Below are 20,380 nucleotides of genomic sequence, written 5' to 3' on the forward strand. Positions count from 1 at the left end.
CCTTAAATAGAGTTAAGGAGAAATGGAGTGGAAAGTCTGTAGAAGAAAAAAAAAACGCTAAATATGAATTAAAATTGTAAATTATTTAACATCACTTCATAATGCTTTCAGCTTAAGATTTGGGGATAGGGAAGGGGCTTTCTAAAAGCTAGGCTTTTCAGCTCCTTTTGCCAGATGACTTGTAGGTAGCTTAAAATAGATAACTGCAAAATATTCTAACATTTCAGTCAAGACCTAACTCCCTTTTGTTCAGTGGTTTGCCTTTGATTCAGGCAAATGCATAGGTTCCAAATATTCTGTTTAATTTGGGCTAAAGACATGATTTGTAACATAATAAACCTAAAAAATATATTTATGCATTTATGAATTAAAGAATGCTTTTGCTCTGCTATAACTTCCTGGTGATTGGTTTTCTCCAGTAATAGTGCTGATGCAAACCATGACTGCAGATAGCCAATGGAACAGTTAACTATTAGTACAGTAAACATAACTACAATATCAACTCATGCCTACAACTAGTTTTTGTCTTCTTTCTGCTTACATGGCTTAAAATTAAAAGTGGGGAAAAAAATAAAAGTGGGAAGAGATACGCATTAATTTTCATTTGGCATTTAAAATTTGCTCTGGTTATGTTTTGTGTCTGATATCCACCTTTTTAGGGTTTTTGTTTTTAGTAGTTGACTAAGAGGAAGGACAGGGAACTAATGCGACAAGACAACGAATGAATTTCTGCCTCTAGAGAGATTTGCTAAATCCTGTGCTCAGGGTTCTCCAAAAGTATACATCCTCCCCTGTTACTCTGAGGAGCTAGAATTTCATTTATACCACCCTCCTTCTTTGTACAAAGAAGCTGTAGGAGGTTGCTCAGAGGTCACTGAGACATGAGGTTGAGACAAACATCCCCTCTCTAAAAGTCAAGCTGGATGAACAGTTATTTAATTGCAGCAGCTGGGAGAATAAAATGATTTAAAGGGCGTTGTCTTTAATTTGCTTTCTCTGTCTTTTCTGTAACTTATTTTATACATTCCTTTAGGAATCCTTTGTTTCCATCTGTACACATCAAAAAGTATTATCATTCCTTTAACATCTCCTTTAAATATTACCTTCTCTGTGAAGCCCCTCTTAATCCTACTCCTGTGATAATTATATTTTCTCCTGTATCCCCAAAGCACTTTGTATATCTGCTATAATATTTCAAAGTCTACCTTGTAAAATGGAAAAGTACATGTTTCTCACTTCACCATTATTGTGGTTCTCAGTGTCCGTCACAGCCTAATTTTAGTATATTCTGTACAAATCTGAAAATAAATGTATATTAGAATGATTGCTAATATTGTATCTTCTTGAGTGGTATGAGACTGGACATATCAATAAAAAAGCTTTAGGGGGTTGGGATCTTTTAAAGAAATAGGAAGGGAAAGGAGGACCCTTGGATTAGCTTTACTGAAGTCGAGAAGGTTTTGGAAGAGAGAAAAATATGCTCTATTACTGGTTCTTTCCTCTCTGTCTCTCTTTACAATGAAAAAGATGCCCCCTCCCCTTCTTTCTTTGGCCAAATCCTGCATCTTTGCTCTGAATCACACTCTCTTTTTACCTCTTTGGGGACTTAAATCCATCAGTTGTCAAAATTAGACTCAATTTTCTCATCTTTTTATGCAGAGTGACTTCTGCCTATCATTTAATTACAAAGATACCATTTGATCTTTCTAGCAGTTGAATAAGAAAAATGAAAAAAAAAGTATAAAAATAACCATCTTGGGCTTCCCTGGTGGCACAGTGGTTGAGAGTCCGCCTGCCGATGCAGGGGACATGGGTTCGTGCCCCGGTCCGGGAAGATCCCACATGCTGCGGAGCGGCTAGGCCCTTGAGCCATCCATGGCCGCTGAGCCTGCGCATCCGGAGCCTGTGCTCCGCAACGGGAGAGGCCACAACAGTGAGAGGCCCACGTACCGTAATAGATAGATAGATAGATAGATAGATAGATAATTTTTTTTAAATAACCATCTTAAGTCACCTATTCTCATACCTTTCTCTACCTCTCAGTTTCTGATATTTCTTAATATTTTCACATTTTTCTTTGATACATTTTGAGGTAATGGCAAAATGCACACATCTACATAGTTTGAATATCTTGAACTGACTTATTTAGTTTTAATATTTAGCTGTTTAAAACCTATTAAAATGTAAAACATTTGAAAAAAACAAAGAAAAAGTAGGAATACCAAATGCTGTGAGGATGTGGAGCAACTGGAACTCTCATAAATTCCTTGTGGGAATGCACAAGGTACGGCCACTTTGGAAAATAGTTGGTCAGTTTCTTATACAGTTAAACATATACCTACCATATTACCCAGCAGTCCCACTCCTAGGTATCTACTCAAAAGAAATGAAAACTTATGTTCACACAAAAATCTGTATGCGAATGTGTATAGTAGCTTGTCATAGTCACCAAGAATTGAAAACAATCCAGTTTGTAAAACAAGTGTTATAAATGGATGAACAAAGTGTGGTTCCTCCTTACAGTGGACTACTATTCAGAAATAAAAAGGAGTGAACTACTGAATCACACAGTATAGATGAATTTTATTTATTTTTATTTATTTATTTTTATCTTTGGCTGTGTTGGGTCTTCGTTGCATGCAGGCTTTTTCTAGTTGCAGCAAGTGGGGACTACTCTTCATTGCGGTGCGTGGGCTTCTCACTGCGGTGGCTTCTCTTGTTGCGGAGCATGGGCTCTAGGCACACGGGCTCAGTAGTTGTGGCTCAGGGGCTCTAGAGCACAGGCTCAGTATTTGTGGCACATGGGCTTAGTTGCTCCGTGGCATGTGGGATCTTCCCAGACCAGGGCTCGAACCCTTGTCCCCTGCATTGGCAGGCGGATTCTTAACCACTGTGCCACCAGGGCAATCCCTAGATGAATTTTAAATGCATTTTGCTAAGAGAAAGAAGCCAGACCTATAAGACTTATATACTGCATGATTTCACTTACATAACACTCTGGAAAAGGCAAAAAACTATAGGAAGGAAAGCAGGTCGGTGGTTGCCAGTGTCTGTGGGTATGGAGAGAATTGGTTTCTATTAATCCCTATCATAGGGGATTTAGGCGGGTGATGGAAAGTTTGTATAGGGAACTGTGCTTAGTGGATGCGCAATTTATGCATTTGTTAAAACCCATAAACCTGTTCACCACAAAGAATACACTTCATATAAGTTTTAAAAACCCACCGGGATGTGGCGAGAAGGATGGAATACAGATACTAACAAATGAATAATCTAAGTGTATTACAAATGAGTCACGTAACCACACTGAACGAGTTAAGTACTCAAGTTAGTAAATTTGTTTCTCACAGGGGTGTAGGTTAGAAATTCTGTAACGACTTTACTTTTATTTGTATTGTTCAATAAATAAATAAATATATTGTAGACAATCAGCCAGATTTCTCACTTGGAGAAAAGAAATTACAAATAAGGAAAGGGAATTCATTGTTGCTAAATTGGAGTCAGAGGTGTCAGTACGGACTCGTTTATTTATAAATATAGATAAGTATAGACATATGTGCATGCATTATACTTACATATAATTTTTTCCTACCTCTATTGAAAAGGGCTGCAAGCAGTGGGACCCCAGTAACAATGAGCATATGTATCATCCAGATCTTGGTTTTTAAATGCCATTCTTTAATAAAAGGAATCAGGACTCCTTGGAGAACTAACTCATTCCAGGGCTGGAGTAGGGAAAATAAAAGATGAGACTAGAGCATCTGGTGGTGCCAGCACGCTTAAAAAAAAAAAAAAAAGGCATACCAAAGGGACATAGAAACCATCCAGAACTCCCAAACTGAAACAACTTGAACAATAAAATAAGGATAGTATTGATATTTAATTATAACCCAAAGAAAAAACAAATATTCATGAGTCCATACTGATGTCAATAACCAAACAAAGAAATGGGGTGTGTTGGGGAGAGAAGTGACAGCACTTTCAGAAGAATTGCAATTATAAACACAGAAGGATTGTGAGAAATAGAAAAAAAACTATCAGAACGCAGTAGTATCTGGTTACAGGCAAAATAAGATCCACCAATGAGTGGGAAGAAGTTTAAACAGAAACAGGATATTTGCATAGTCTCAAAGTAGGCCCCCTCTGCCCCACCCCAGAATGTTACATAATTACAAAGGGAAAATTAGTAACTACTGGGTGAATCCTGGTTGGCATCACCTCAGCCAGGGGATCAAGGTTAACATCACCACACAGATCAACAGGTAATTTTTCCCCCTACCCTAAACCCAATGTGTTTTTGATAGAGAAACCTACGTTAGTAATGTCATTTGATTTTGATTTGGTTTATAATAGTAAACCTCTTTTCATAGCCAGTTATTACATTTCCATAGCACTTTATTTAATAGTTCACAAAGCATTTTCACCTACATGTTATCTCTTTATAACCCTCATAATACCTCTGTAACATTGATATTACAATCTGCATGTTTTTTAACCATCTGCATTTTGTAGATGAAGAAACCAAGCCCTGGACAGGATAAATGATTTCCTTCAGGTCACATGGTGAATTAGTAGCAGAGCCGAGAATCAATCTCATATGCTCTGAATTCAAGTCCAAATTTCTTTGCCAAGAAATGAGGTTTTTAAAATAAATTTATTTATTTATTTTTGGCTGCACTGGGTCTTCGTTGCTGTGCGTGGGCTTTCTCTAGTGGCGAGCAGGGACTACTCTTCATTGCGGTGCGCAGGCTTCTCATTGCGGTGGCTTCTCTTGTTGCAGAGCACGGGCTCTAGGTGCGCGGGCTTCGCTGTGGCTTGTGGGCTCTAGAGCGCAGGCTCAGTAGTTGTGGGGCACAGGCACAGCTGCTCTGCAGCATGTGGGACCAAGAAATGATCTTAAAAATACTAGAGGGCTTCCCTGGTGGCGCAGTGGTTGAGAGTCCGCCTGCCGATGCAGGGGACACGGGTTCGTGCCCCGGTCTGGGAGGATCCCACATGCCACGGAGCAGCTGGGCCCGTGAGCCATGGCCACTGAGCCTGTGCGTCCGGAGCCTGTGCTCCGCAACAGGAGAGGCCACAACAGTGAGAGGCCCGCGTACCACAAAAAAAAAAAAAAAAAAAAATACTAGGAACTATGATTAATGACTATAAAGAGCTCTAGGTAAATATGGAGAATATTAGGCATTTTTACTTTATATATTGATATCTATATATCATCTATAATATCTATTCATACATTCTAGAATATATATTATGAAAACACATACTAGTTTATTCTACATCATATTTTTCAAAGAGTCCCTTTTACTCTGGTAAGAAAACCTAGAGGTTTCAAAGGCCATACTGGAACACTTCCGTATGGCATTAGAAGAAAAAAACCATAATCAGTCCAGGAATTAAGCACTATGCATGCTCCATTTTGAGCCTGGAAAAATAGAGAAAAAAATCTGAAACTGTCTGCCCATAGGTAGAGTAAAGCAGATAAATGGGATATTTAAAATTTTCAGAAACCAATTAGTAAGTTGACAGTTTAAAAGAGAATAATGCTCTTTTGGGGTTATTTAGATCTGTTAATATGCTGACAGCCTGTCTATTCATATCCAGCTGGTACTGAGTCCTTGGTAATATAATCAACAGCAAACTGGAAATACAGATGGAGTAGATATGATTATTGTACTGCTTGAAAAATTTGGGTACCAGTATCTAACTCTGGGGGAAGACAACCCTTTATAGAAGGCACAAACATACAGTTGTCCTGTAATAAGTTAATACTGAGTCATGGTCTTAAACAACAGTGGAGTCTTTATGATTTGATCCAGGTTATTATCTTTCTTTCTTTCTTTCTTTCTTTCTTTATTTATTTATTTAAACATTTATTTATTTATTTTTGGCTGTGTTGTGTCATTGTTGCTGCGTGCGGGCTTTCTCTAGTTGCGGTGAGTGGGGGCTACTCTTCGTTGCGGTGCATGGGCTTCTCATTGCGGTGGCTTCTCTTGTTGCGGAGCACGGGCTCTAGGCGCACGGGCTCAGTAGTTGTGGCACGTGGGCTCAGTAGTTGTGGCTTGCGGGCTTTAGAGCGCAGGCTAAGTAGCTGTGGTGCACGGGCTTAGTTGCTCCGCGGTATGTGGGATCTTCCTGGACCAGGGCTCAAACCCATGTCCCCTGCATTGGCAGGCGGATTCTTAACCACTGCGCCACCAGGGAAGCCCTATTATCTTTATTTAAAAGAGATATTCAGTGAGGTAAATTAGTCTTGTTAGATTCTTGCCATTTACTTTTTTCAAAGTAATTCCCACATTTAGGTGGTTGAAGACTAGAGCCAGAAAAAGTATCTCGTAGTTTCAGAATAGGGATAAATAGCACAGGTGAATAATTCACAGCTTGAAAGTGCATATGACAAAAGCGAAAACATCATTTTTTATCATCACAAGGCCTTGAATATATAAATATCTATCTCTTTGCTTAGAAATAAAATTTAAAAGAAAAACAAAATCAGTTATATACTACAATTTTTATTGCATTAGGTATGAATACTGACATCAACATTATATCATAGGACAAGAAATACCAGCTTCTACATGTTGGCCTGTTTGTAGAAAAGGTTAGGACCAAAAGACTGTCTTTTAAGTGAAAACCAGAGTTAAAATGGCGTATTTCCTAAGTGTTCTTTATTACCTGACCTTGCATACTGTCCTCATTGACTCCAAATTAAGTTCTAAGAAGCTGAGTGTTTACCTTGTGGCCAGCATTTTGTTAGGTTCAGAGCAACAGTGAGATTTTTTTTAAAAATTACCATTACTTCATTTGACACTGAAGTCTGCAGGGGAAACAGATGCTGCTTTAACAGATGTTCTGATTTGGAGTGAGACTGCAAAAACCCTTCCTCTCCCCACTCCTGATTTGTATGTAAGATGTACCCTTCCATCAGGGCCTAAGGTTCAAGTATTATTAAGCATTTGGTATCATTAATTAATAATAAACCTAATACGAGCAGACACTGTGCTGGCCCCAGGGGATAAGATGAAGAGCAAAGAAAATATGTTTCCTGTCCTCACTGTACTCACAGTCTGCTGGGGGAAAGCGGATAAGTAAAGAAGCTATTACAACTACGTGTGACAACTGCCACAGACAATAGTGACTTCTTTCTTTTAACTTCTAGTAACTTCTGGAATTCCAGTGTTTTTCAAACTACGTTGCAACCCATTAGTGGGTCTCAAAGGTGTGCATTTAGAGTAATTTTTTAAAAGCAGTAAGAAAATTTGATGCACAAAAAGTAGAATAATGCAATGAGTCCCATATACCCATGGCCCAGATTTAAGAATTAACGAGAATTTTTCATTTTCCCACTTTCATTTAAAAAAGGAAAATGGGGGGGCTTCCCTGGTGGCACAGTGGTTAAGAATCCGCCTGCCAGTTCAGGGGACATGGGTTCGAGCCCTGGTCCAGGAAGATCCCACATGCCGCGGAGCAACTAAGCCTGCGTGAGGCAACTACTGAAGCCCGTGCGCCTAGAGCCTGTGTTCGGCAACAAGAGAAGCCACCACAACGAAGAGTAGCCCTTGCTCACCGCAACTAGAGAAAGCCCACGTGCAGCAACCCAATGCAGCCAAAAATAAATAAAATAAATTTATTTTAAAATAAATAAATAAATATAAAAAAGGAAAATGGGATAGTTGAAAATTAAACTAGACCAGACTAGAACAGGACGGGCTACAAAATATGAGAGTCTATTGCACTACGAATACTGCGCAGAGTAAGAGTAAAGACTGTTCTTTAAAACTCAGCAGCAGAGTCCATTAACAATGCCCTGGAAATAAAAATAGAAGCTGGGTAATAAAGTCTAACCTTTTTTTGTTTCTTTTCCTTTGCACTTAGTCTAGTTTCACTTGCTGGGTGCAGAGGCCTCGCCTCTAGAGGCCTCTGCACCCAGCCCTTCAGAACAGGGTTCCTCGTGCGAAGTGGCTGTGCCGATTTCTCACCTCAGCAGGCTATGTGCAGAGGTGCTACGTGCGCACCTCAATCCAAGACGGCAGTGGCCGGCCGTGTGCAGGGGTGCTGCGCCTGGCACTGCGATCTGCAGCATGAGCAGCACAGCTGCGCTGGCCCCAGGAGAACTCCACCCCCTCCCCGCTGACCAGATACCTACAAAGCAGCCCGGCCGACGGGTATGGGGGAGAGTGGGTGCTCTAGGGTGGTAGCCTGTGTCTCTCAGTTCTTTGATCAAAGACTAAAACTTTTCTTTGCTCCTGAAGCCAACTGAACCAAACTCGGTCTTGGTTTTGTTTTGTTTTTTTAATTTTTGAATTTTATTTTATTTTTTATACAGCAGGTTCTTATTAGTTGTCTGTTTTATACATATTAGTGTATACATATCAATCCCAATCTCCCAATTCATCCCCCCTCCCCCGCCGCTTTCCCCCCTTGGTGGCCATATGTTTGTTCTCTACATCTGTGTCTCTATTTCTGCTGTTGGCTCAAAAGAGACCATGCAGAAGGTCCCTTGTTAGGGACCAACTGGGTAGGGTCTGTAACAAAACGTATGTGTTTGCACTGGGTTCAAGATATTAAAAAAATGTATAGGGCACTATCAAAAAGGAAAGAAGGAAAAGAAAGCCATTGTATCCATTTGTATCCCTATTTCAAAAACAATGCTCTGTGAGGCTTTGAATAAATGTTTAATGATAATAACCTAGAGAAACTGAGGAGACAGTTTTAGAGAAAATTCCAGGATATACTTAAAATTAACTTTTCAAATCAGGGAACCGGCTTGCAAGGTAGTATTTTCACTCTTTTTTTTTTTTTTTTGCGGTATGTGGGCCTCTCACTGTTGTGGCCTCTCCCGTTGCGGAGCACAGGCTCCGGACGCACAGGCTCAGCGGCCATGGCTCACGGGCCCAGCCGCTCCGCGGCATGTGGGATCTTCCCATACCGGGGCACGAACCCGTTTCCCCTGCATCGGCAAGCGGACTCTCAACCACTGCGCCACCAGGGAAGCCCGTATTTTCATTCTTATACAAACCATTATGATTCAGCTAATCTTGACTAAGGACCTGCTCTGTTCCAGGCAATATGCTAAGTGCTTGGGATGTAGAAATAATTAAAACACAGCCCTTCTTTCTCAGAGCTTATTAGTGTGTGGAGGAGCTGCTGGGAAGAATAGTTTACCCTCCACATCAACACATGAAAATGCTCATTTCATTGTAACTAACACACACACACTATTGCATGCATGTAGAGCTATATTTTATTTTTGTTTATACTAATGAGATCCTATACATATGAATAAATTGTTTTTCATTAAATAACCTATCAGAAACATCTTTATAAATCAGTACATAAAGGGCTACCTCATTATTTTTGGTGGCTCTATCATGTGAATGTGTCATAATTTATCCATTCCCCTACTAAATAAGTTGTCATCCTGAATGTCCAAAGCTGCAACAAACCTATATCTTTACACACCCTTGCTAGATTTTCTATAGGATAGATTCTTCAAAATGGAATTGCTAACTATGGTTGCTCTTGTATTTTAACTGTCAAAATTTTTTGCTTTCCAAAAAATAATTGCTAGTTTACATACCCACCAACAATTTGAGTAACTATTTCCCCGCACTATCATCAACATTGTATATTACTAATCCTGTATGTTATTAAACTCACAATTTGATGGTCACAAATATCTTTGTTTTCAAATTTTGCATTTCCTAATTTACTAGTGAGATTGTTCACCTTTTTATAAACTTGCTATTATTCTATGAGTCTCTTGTATATCCTGTGACCATTTTTTTATCAGATATTTCATTACCAATTTTTAGGGGTTCTTTAGCTATTTGATATATTAGCCTTTTATATATTGCAAATATCAATATTTTTTCTATCATTTGTATTTTAATGTTGGTTATGGTAATTTTGTAGAACTGAAGTTTTTTTTAAATCTTTACATGAATATATCTGTCACTTTTGTTCTTTACGGCTTCTCACTTTTATATTTTGCTTAAGAAGGACTTCTCCATTCTAAAATTATGAAAATAACTTCCCATATTTTCATTAGTACTTTTATGAATTTAAAAAGTGCTTATCTCATTAATCTAGCTGGAAATAATTTTTGTGTGTAGAGGGAGGTCAGGGGCTACCTACCCAAATCTGACAATGGCCAATGGGTAGACAGTCTTCCTGACATAATTTGTTTAAAATCTTCACGATAACCCTGAAAGGCAGGATCAGCCCCACCCGAACCATGCCAACTGAAAGTTATTATCACTGTTGAATCAGAATATATGCTGAATGGGCAAAAAATCACTGGCATTATCAGTGCTATTGTTCTAGACACAGTTACATGGGAGTCTACAAGTACATAATCAGGAACTCTCCAAAAGATGGCATTTTTAGTAAACAATTTTGTGTTAGTATGCTTTTATTACATGGTTCTCCTAATGTGATACCTGGGCAAAATACACATATTTTATAAATGGCGGAAATAGTAAAAAAAAAAAAAAAAAAAGGAGGGAAAAGATGGAGAGGGACTTCCCTGGTGGTGCAGTGGTTAAGAATCTGCCTGCCAATTCAGGGGACATGGGTTTCAGCCCCGGTCTGGGAAGATCCCACATGCCGCGGAGCAACTAAGCCCATGAGCCACAACTACTGAGCCTGTGCTCTAGAGCCCGCGAGCCACAACTACTGAAGCCTTGGCGCCTAGAGCCCATGCTCTGCAACAAGAGAAGCCACCGCGATGAGAAGCCCGTGCACCGCAATGAAGAGTAGCCCCCGCTCACTGTAACTAGAGAAAGCCCGCACGCAGCAATGAAGACCCAACACAGCCATAAATAAATAAGTAAGTAAGTAAATAAATAAATAAATAAATAATAAAAATTAAAAAAAAAAAGATGTTGAATGGTATAGAAGATAACACCTGGGCCTGGATAGCCCAACAACTACCAATCCCCTCCCCCTTGCTTGCCTCCACTACAATTGGAAAAGTCTACATACTTGATTTCCCAGCCTCCCAGTCAACCAGGGTGACCATGTGACACAGGTCTGGCCAATAGATATAAGTGCAAGTCTTCTGAGAAAGCTTTCACTTTCCCAAAAGGGCAGATGTGTCTGGGCCCACTCCTTCTGCCTTTTTCTTCTCTGAATACAAATGTGATGTCTGAGCTGCAGCAGCCATCCTGTGTCTAGGAGATAACTGGCTACCCTGCCTGCTAGGGATGTGGCAACAGAAAGAGCCTGCATCTTTGATGACACTGATAAATGATAAACACCTACATCTTGGGACTGCTTACATGGAGACTTCTTGTGATACAAGATAATTAAATATTGTTATTCCTAAATCACTATTAGATGTGTTTCCTGTAGCTGAAAGTATTTTTAATTGGTACGAACAGTGCGAGTCCAATATTCTGGAAACTGTGAAACAATACAGTTTTAATATTTCTTACTAATGCATTTATGAAATCACAAATTATTTTCTAGGGATTACTTTTTTGTGGATAAAATCTCACAAAGAAATAATTTAAAATGGTAGAATTTATTTAATATAATGATATATAAGTATGCACATACACTTTAAAAAATAAGCATGTGAACTACAATCATTATAAAACATAAGTCAGCCTTAATTTAATATTATTAGAGTAAAAGAACATGTATAGAAGTCAGTCTAACATTTGTTGCATTTGCCTTTTAAAGTTAAAATACGTAAAAGATTTAGCACATTGTACTTTATCTTAGTTCAGTTTTCATGTTACCGTCATTAGGTATAAATACCCTTATGAATATGCCAACTTATAACTTACATTCAAATAACCAAAGTCAAGTCCTATTACATTAAAGTACCATAAATCACCTAAAATAAATTATCTAAAATAATACTAGCCTAAATTAAAACCCTGAGGAATTAAAATCATTTTACACAATAGTTTTGGTTAAGTGCAATTCCATGTTTGTACTACTTTATTTAAGGTCATACTTGGTAAGGCATAGTAAAAATAAAATCTACATAAGTTACAGTCTAAATCTATATTTCTTGCTACAAAGTTGTTTTGTTACTCCAAAAAGTAGTTTTTGCATGTCATTCTGGACCTCTTCACCACCTGCTGGCTTATTTGCTTTATATACAGTAAGATTTGTGCAGTAAGCTGAGCTGCCTTTATATGGTGGTTTAGATAAAATGCACCTGAAGAACTACGTGCTAGAGAGTTCATGTCCGTATTCAACCATGGCCTGCACAAACTGCTTGAAGACTCGATCCATGTAAGTGGACTGCCTTGGCCAGATTCCCTCCAGAAAACCAATATGGCCTCCATAAGAAGTAAGGACCAAAGCAACATTAGGGTTTTGCTTAGCAGTTTCTATTGGAATAGCTTGACAAAAAATGGGCGGGGGGAGGATAAGAGAAGGGAAGGAGAGAGAAAAATATATAATTATTAACAGTTTTTGTTAGGAAAAGTATGTGCTTTTATCATTTCCAATCATAAATCAAAACATCCTTAAACAAATAAATATTCATAATGAGTATGGCTAATGGAATAAGTCTGACTAATTTGTATCAACCACCTATATTCTTATAACAGTTCATGTTCACAGTTATATACTTGACCATCATTTTTGGAAGAATCAATCGAGTAATTAATCACAACACAAAAGTATAGGCCCAGTCTTGTTTTGAGAAACTAAATAATTCAAGAAATGGTGAATACTTACATTATGTTATAAGATTTCCACTTAGGTGCTACACCAAGAAAAAAACCCAAACTAACCTTATCACCTTTGTGAGAGTTATAAATTCATTATGTATGACTTTGGTTAACTTTACATGAAGTTAGTTAGATTCCTGAGGCCAATTGGTTGGTGGCTGTATTAAGGATACAAAATTATACATATGATTTTTAAAAACATATAGATAGCAGAAAAGAATGGCATAAAATACTCCCAAGTGGTAACAGTGTTTATCTTTGGGTGGTAAAACACTGGTGATTATTTTATTTAATTTATTTTTTTCCTTCTCTGAATTTCTGTTTATAGTCAGGACAAAGAAAAACTTTATTTTGAAAATATAATTGCTGTATTTAAATAATCCTCCAGTAAGGACAGTCTCTTCAAATGCTCTACAAAATTATGCTGAGTAAAAACTTTAAAGGACATGAGTTAAAGTTGTTTTATTTTTATTTTTCCCCCAGGCTTAGAGTTCAAACAGTGAAACCTTTTGATTTAAGATCTATAATGGATCACAACCTGGCATGAGAAGTGTTTTGATTTCAGATACTGCTAAATCTTATATCCCTAATCCCTAATTAAGATAACATATGGTTGATCCAGTAATTAGACCTTCGTATCTTGGGTAGAGTCTTAGGGATAAATGAGTTCATTAAAGGTAAGATCTCCCTACCCTTCCAATGAAGGAAAGGAAGCTGACACACTATAGGACAACTGAGACCCTTTGAAGATAGAGCTGCTGCGGGGCCCAAACTGCATGTTTAGATTACCTAAATTGGACCTCTCAGGGAATTCCCTGGCCATCCAGTGGTTAGAACTCCATGCTTTCACTGCTGAGGGCTGGGAAACTAAGATCCCACAAGCCTTGGGGCACAGCAAAAAGAAAAAAAAATTGGACCTCTAACTACATTCCTTGAAGAATAAACCTAGAGAACCTAAATCAAGGCCTAGGAAGCCAAGTCCTTGTCCTAAATGGGTCCTGAACTCACATCCTTATCCAGCTACACCTCAAACAGAATATCTATCTTGGAATCAGGTGTTAGAGCTTAAGGGGCAGATGAAATGACTGATACTATTTATGTTTTTCCTTTTTCACCTTACACTAAGGGCTTAGATTATGAGTGCTTCATTTGTCTCTAATGGAATTATTAAGAGCCCCAATTTCACACTCTGGATACAGTCAGGAATTTCTAACACACTGATAGTTACAGTCATATCAGAAGAACGAAAAGCTGGGCCATTCGAGTCATGTGAAAGATACTGGCTGCCTGTGCTCTCAGAATGCAGACAATTGTCCACTACTTTAATGTGGCAAGATGATTTTAAGGGCTGGGAAAGAATAAGAAATAGTGAGCTTAAATTTCAACCAAGTGGGTCAAGACAAGTTAAATGCTGGGAAATTTTTGTTGATGGAAGAAGGGTCCATGAAATATAAAAATAGAGAAATAATGATCTTCCTTAATCCAATGAAAATGGGCTAAACAATCTCCATGTAATTCAACTGATTAAAGTTCACAGTTACGGGAATTCCCTGGCTGTCCAGTGGTTAGGACTCTGTGCTCTCACTGCTGAGGGCCCGGGTTCAGTCCCTGGTGGGGGAACTAAAATCCCACAAGGCTGCACGCAGAGGCCAAAAAAAAAAAAAAAAAAAAAAAGTTCACAGTTTAATTTTTTGATTTGTGGTCAAAGACCAAAAGTTCCAGCCATCTAAAATTACCTGTGATTTAATCATAAATAACACATTAAAATGATATCCCCTAAAGAGATGGTAAGTGACTTTTTTAAAAACATACTTTGGGGGGCTTCCCTGGTGGCACAGTGGTTGGGAGTCCGCCTGCCGATGCAGGGGACACGGGTTCGTGCCCCGGTCTGGGAAGATCCCACATGCCGCGGAGCGGCTGGGCCTGTGAGCCATGGCCGCTGAGCCTGTGCGTCCGGAGCCTGTGCTCCGCAACGGGAGAGGCCACAACAGTGAGAGGCCTGCTATACCGCAAAAAAAAAACCCATACTTTGGGGATTTTCTGAAATTTTGGCAATACATACGTGCTGTGTTTGTACTCAAAATAATTTTTTTTAATGAAGTACTTGGGGAAAATGTTTTTAAAGTATTTAGGGGAGAAATAAGGAAAAAAAGTTTTATAAAAAGCTTTGTGAAATTTCGTTAGAAAAACATTAGAGGTTTAAGTCTACTTATCCTTAAGATAGTATGATCACTTCTAGGCGTCTTATATTGCTTTAATGTATGAACACATCCACATATATCTTTGTGACAAAATTCCGTATTTCTTGAATTAAGAGAACAAGGAAGTTAATTTGGACATAATTTTCTTTTATATAGTATCCGGGGAAAACAGACTCTTTCCCTTCAAATATGACCTTATAGTCCGAATGTGCTACATTCATTGAGTTATCCAAGGACATCATATTAATAGAGTCTCAAGCTCTCTTCTAGGTTAAAAGGGGAAAAAAATTTCAAAGCCTTCTGTATAAGAACCTCAGGAATAAGGGACTTCCCTGGCAGTCCAGTGGTTAAGACTCCATGCTTCCACTGGAGGGGGCATGGGTTCAATCCCTGGTCAGGGAACTAAGATCCTCCAAGCTGTGTGGCCAAAAATAAATAAATAAAAATAAAAACAGTAGAAGTTACTCTTTAAAAAAAAAAAACCTCAGGAAGAAAAGGCAAGTGATGACAATGTACTCTTGAGGCAAAGATACTGTAACATAGTCTGTCCAAAGAACAGTTATTTGATAAGAAAGAAAGGTTGTAAAAATGAGAACAAACAAAATATTGAGTCATAATTTGTTCTGAGGCTCTCACAGTAGACTAGATAAGGGTCTATGAAGACGTTTAAAGTGATCTGAGACATTTAGATACTAAATTATGAGTATCAAGGGTTTTTTTTTCTGTTTATCACAGTAGAAAACATTATATGGCTGACATTTTGTTTCTTATTACTGTATTTTCCTAAAATATTTTAAAACAGTTAATTCATGTCAAAATGTATACAAAGATGTTAAGATTACCATGACTGGGTGAAAAAACATCATCCACAGAATTCAGACACAACACTGGAATCCCTACTGATTTCAGTCTACGATTTGGACTGGCATCAGTATAATAATCGTCAATTGTTCGGTAGCCAAACATGACTGAAGTAAATCGCTTATCAAATTCTCTTATGGATTTAGCCTGAAAAACAAAAACCGATTATATTTATTCTTGGAATCAAAAAAGGAAATAAACGTATTATTACATAAAGTTTCTCTCCTACCTTCATGACATGATCCATGTCAATTTGTTTTACAAACATATGCCGGTGCCTGGAAAAAAAGAATTTCAAAAGTAAAAAATTAAGGTCATTCCCATCTCAAACATACCTAAAATATGTAATGATAAGTAACTTAGCACAGGGAATAAAGTTGTTACTCAATAAATATTTACTTAATTAGACATGGCAGGAATACATTGATATTTGTCCTGGAGGCTTTTTGTAAAGTTTATTTTTTTTATTGAATGATTCTTTAATTCTATAGTGCTTTACAATTTTCAAAAGTTTCACATACATGATTTCATTATATTATATCCCCTTTTTAAAAATCCCCTACCTCTATACTGCCCCTCCCCTGCTTCCCTCTCCCCGCTGGTAACCACTAGTTTGTTCTCTGTGAGTCTGCTTCTTTTTTGTTCTATTCACTAGTTTGTTGTAATTTTTAGATTCTACACATAAGTGATATCATACAGTATTTGAAGTACATGAAGACATTTTCTAAAAGTACTTTTTCTTAATTGAGGAAGAAGGAACCAGTAATAATAAACAAAATAGTAATAAATGAAAGTGTTGTTTCATAACAAATTGTACCTACACACCAATGCTATTAAGCCAGTTTGGCCAAAAAGGCCTCACTTAAGCCAGAAGCTTTCAACTGGGTAAATCAACTGAAGATTTATCTTATTTTTTAAATTGCTAAACTGAAAATTAGAATTTATATTTTTGTATACTTAAAAAAATTTTTTTATTGGAGTATAATTGCCTTACAATGTTAGTTTCTGCTGTACACCGAGGTGAATCAGCTATATGTATACATATATCCTCTCCCTCTTGGACCTCCCTCCCACGGCCCCCCATCCCACCCATCTAGGTTGTATACTTATTTTTAAATGTTGGTTATTTTTCTTGTATAACCTATATTTTAGTTCAAATCATTCTCTTCCTTTTTCTTGCTACTGACCCCCATTTCAGTGACCATGAATAAAAATACAATTCTGTAGTATTTTTAGCAGTATTTTACAGTCAACATCTGTAATGTAACAAATAGGTTAAGTTTTTTTTTAATAAAGTGCTTTTTAATTAAGGAATGTATATTGTTCTTTTTTTTTTTTTTTTTTTTTAATTTTTGGTCATGCCACATGGCTTGCGGGATCTCAGTTCCCCGACCGGGATTGAACCTGGGTCATGGCAGTGAAAGCCTGGAATCCTAACCACTAGGCCACCAGAGAACTCCCCAAAATAGGTTAAGTTTAATGCAGCGTCTAATGTCAACTTTCAGGGTAACTATGGTTTTCAGTTAAGTTATGCACAAATTAACTGTACTTTTAATTTAGAGTTTATATTTAAATTTGTCAATTCACTTAAAAATGCATGGTAACAGTTATCAAAAAATAAACAGAAATATCCCATGTTCTTTGTTGCCATACTGTTTAACTGTTAGAAGATACCTAAACAATTTCAGAAAAACTAATGCAAAGATAATATTTTGGTAATGTTAAGAACTGTAGGGGCTGAGAATATCCATATTTTAAAAGCATTCTCCTAAGCCACTAAAACATACTATGTTCATAACACATGCTTAGAAATCATATTATTCATCTCTAAAAACACTTAATACATTACTTACTACCTAGGGGAGGATTAGGTACTAATAAGATTAGCAAAGAAAATAGTAGAAACTATTAGAACAGTGATGAAATGGTGATCTTCCAGGTGGGGCACAGAGCCTAGAGGTTGTACAAGGTAATCCCCTGGGGTACAGAAAGAAAACAGAGCTTTTATCTGTATTTTTAGCTTATACTTAAAATCTTTTTATTTTTGTATATATTGACAATAGAAAGAATATTTTGGTGCAGTAGTAAATGCATATAATGCAAACATAAATATACATATATTAGCAGTGTTATGCTTGAAAACATTTTACTGTGGCACGTAATCCAGAGTTTGCAGACATCAGGTGTTAAAGATGACTCACTTATTAATGGAAGACTGGAGGCAAGTTGTCAAGTAGTAATTAAAAAGCAGCCAGTTCAGTGGTTTCTCCAATGACTCCGAGCAAGCAAAAGTATTCCAACCAACTGAAAAAGTTGCAGCTGCCTTCAAAGGAGTTTTTGACCCCATTTTGCCAAGGTAATTTAAAAGCAGCATTCTAAAATGAGGAAAGACAGAAAACTCAGTGATGAATTCGTTGTCTCTCTCAAGACATCCCATTTCTAATTGTGGACTTTAACTATGGAGAAGAAAAATATAAACCAGTGTTCAAGTCCTTTATCTTGGAAAACCATGCAAGTACTCTATTCTTTCCTTACATTTGCCTATTTATTTATCTTGCAGTCAGCTATATTGAGAATGGGACAAAGCATACAGTTATTACTTACATGTGTACCTTTCTATGAAGTAAAACACAAGAAAAAGCCACTGTAAGAGTGGTCTTCTTTTTGTTTTTTTCAAAATGATATTGGGGATTTATTAAAAATTTGCAATTCCCTGGGCCCCAGCCTCCAGTTGAGTGTTTAATTTAATACATGGGGGTGTTTCAGGCAAACTTTTTCTATAGAGGATCACAAAGTAAATGTTTTGGGCTTTGGTGGCCCTACAATCTCAGTTGCAACTACCTTGTGATTATAATTTGAAAGCAACCATAGACAATACTTGAATAAATGGATATGGCCATGTTTCAATAAAACATTATATGTGGATATTGAAATTGAAATTGAAATTTCATATACTTTTCACATGTCATGAAATAGTTTTGATTTTTCCAACCATTGAAAAATATAATAACCATTCTTAGCTCTTGCACTGTACAAAAACAGACAGCTGGCCAGATCTGACCTCCAGGCTGTGGTTTGCCAAGACTTGGCATAGATGAAAGATCACAGAAGGAGTGGTTTCCAAATGTGGCTGCATGTTGGAATCACCTGTGGAGTTTTTAAAACTATTATCGACGTCTGGGTCTCACCTTCAGAGATTCTGAGTAATTGGTCTGGGTGGCCATTCCGGTTGCCTTTGCATCCTTGTACCCTACAGCAAGTTTGTAAGGGCTCCCTCGTCTAGAGTTAGACTTTCTGAATTGCGGCAGAGCAGTTGGCCCCTAAAGTCACTTGTTTTCTCTCTCTACTCCCTCCTGCTATTTGTCCTTATCTCCTATCACATATTTTCCTTTCGTTTTATCAATTTTCCTGATTCTACTCTAGTTCTATTTTGGTAAGAGGGACAAGAATGGAGTTTAACCTGCAGTAATGTCAGAAATCTAAGTCTGACATTGCCATCTAAGAGAAAGGATGATAGCCTAAATTCTGTTTCTCATATTTTCCATTCTTTATTTCTCCAATTGCCCAGATTCTGAAATAGGACAAATGAGTAAAAATTCTCTCATTCTTTTTATACAACCCAAATGGAAAAAAATCCATTTACAGAGTGAATGTGATGAGATTTTAGATAAAAAATGGAGATTTCATGGTTTTTGTTGCTGTTGTCCAAGGTTTACTGAAAATATGACAGCACAGCAGAAAGATTCACATGGCTCCATGTGGTGTTTTAAAATTCATCCCAACTGTAGGCTGAGTGACTGTAGGTTAGACAGACTGCCAAAGGCCAAGGGCTTCAGCATTTCCTTAGTGTCAGAAACTACTTCAGTGATTTCCTGATCCAGGGCTGAGACCTCAGGCTGGAGATTTCGTTCTTGAAAACAACTCTTCATTAATGACTGTATTCCTGGTTTATAGTACTGTGGTTCACTAAGCTATTTAGGGGATAATGCTTACTCTCCTGCAAAAGGGTCATTCTAGGGTCCTAGTTTTGGTGGCCCTATTCTTTGGCTGGAGGTCAGAGATTTCTGAGTCTGATGTAATAGGCAAATTGAAAGGGTTGGAAGTGAATCTCAGGAGTAGGAAGGACCTGGAATAGCTATGACTGAGTAGGTGGGGATGCTTCTTGGTTATTACTCAGGAGCAAAATAATGTCAAGACATTACCCCCCAAAAAGCTGTCTTACTTTGGCAAGAAAAAGACTCCATTTTTCACAAAAAAAATAAAAAGAGAGAGAGAGAGAGAGAAGATAACCCATGGATTAAGAGATTTAAGAGACACATCAATCTCAATATGTGGACTTTAGCTGTCTGCTTCCTCAAACAAACTGTAAAAACCGGCCAACAGACTGATGGGGAAATGAAATACTGACTGAATATTTGATGATATTTAGGAATTATTGTTAGTTTTGTTCAAATGTAATCAAGTATTGTGGTGGGTTATTGTTGTTGTTTAAGAGACTCTTACAGAGTTACAGATACCTACAGAAATCTTTACAAATGATGTCTAAAATTTATTTTAAAATAATCAGAGTTGAGAGGGAATGGGGGGGTGGTAATACTGACAAACAAGATTATCCTTGAGTTG

The 20,380-nt window shown here is 37.6% G+C and overlaps 1 protein-coding gene across 4 annotated transcripts in view; it reads right to left on the reverse strand.

The window, feature by feature from the left end:
- Positions 1-11,529: 11,529 nt before the first annotated feature.
- The window catches only part of ABHD3 (abhydrolase domain containing 3, phospholipase), a 38,391-nt gene continuing 29,540 nt past the window's right edge, over positions 11,530-20,380 (reverse strand). For 2 of the 4 annotated variants that reach the window (XM_082641012.1, XM_082641011.1), the window contains exons 6-9: positions 17,959-18,132; positions 15,987-16,035; positions 15,739-15,904; positions 11,530-12,362 (exon numbers count right to left, since the gene is read on the reverse strand). In XM_082641012.1, the coding sequence (XP_082497138.1) occupies positions 12,184-12,362; positions 15,739-15,904; positions 15,987-16,035; positions 17,959-18,132 (568 nt within the window). In that variant the 3' untranslated portion in view covers positions 11,530-12,183. The remainder of the gene's footprint in view (positions 12,363-15,738; positions 15,905-15,986; positions 16,036-17,958; positions 18,133-20,380) is intronic. The other 2 variants (XM_082641013.1, XM_082641014.1) reach the window with 2 other exon arrangements.

This window comes from Mesoplodon mirus (assembly GCF_964341445.2).
Source record: "Mesoplodon mirus genome assembly, chromosome: 13".
NCBI lineage: Eukaryota > Metazoa > Chordata > Mammalia > Artiodactyla > Ziphiidae > Mesoplodon > Mesoplodon mirus.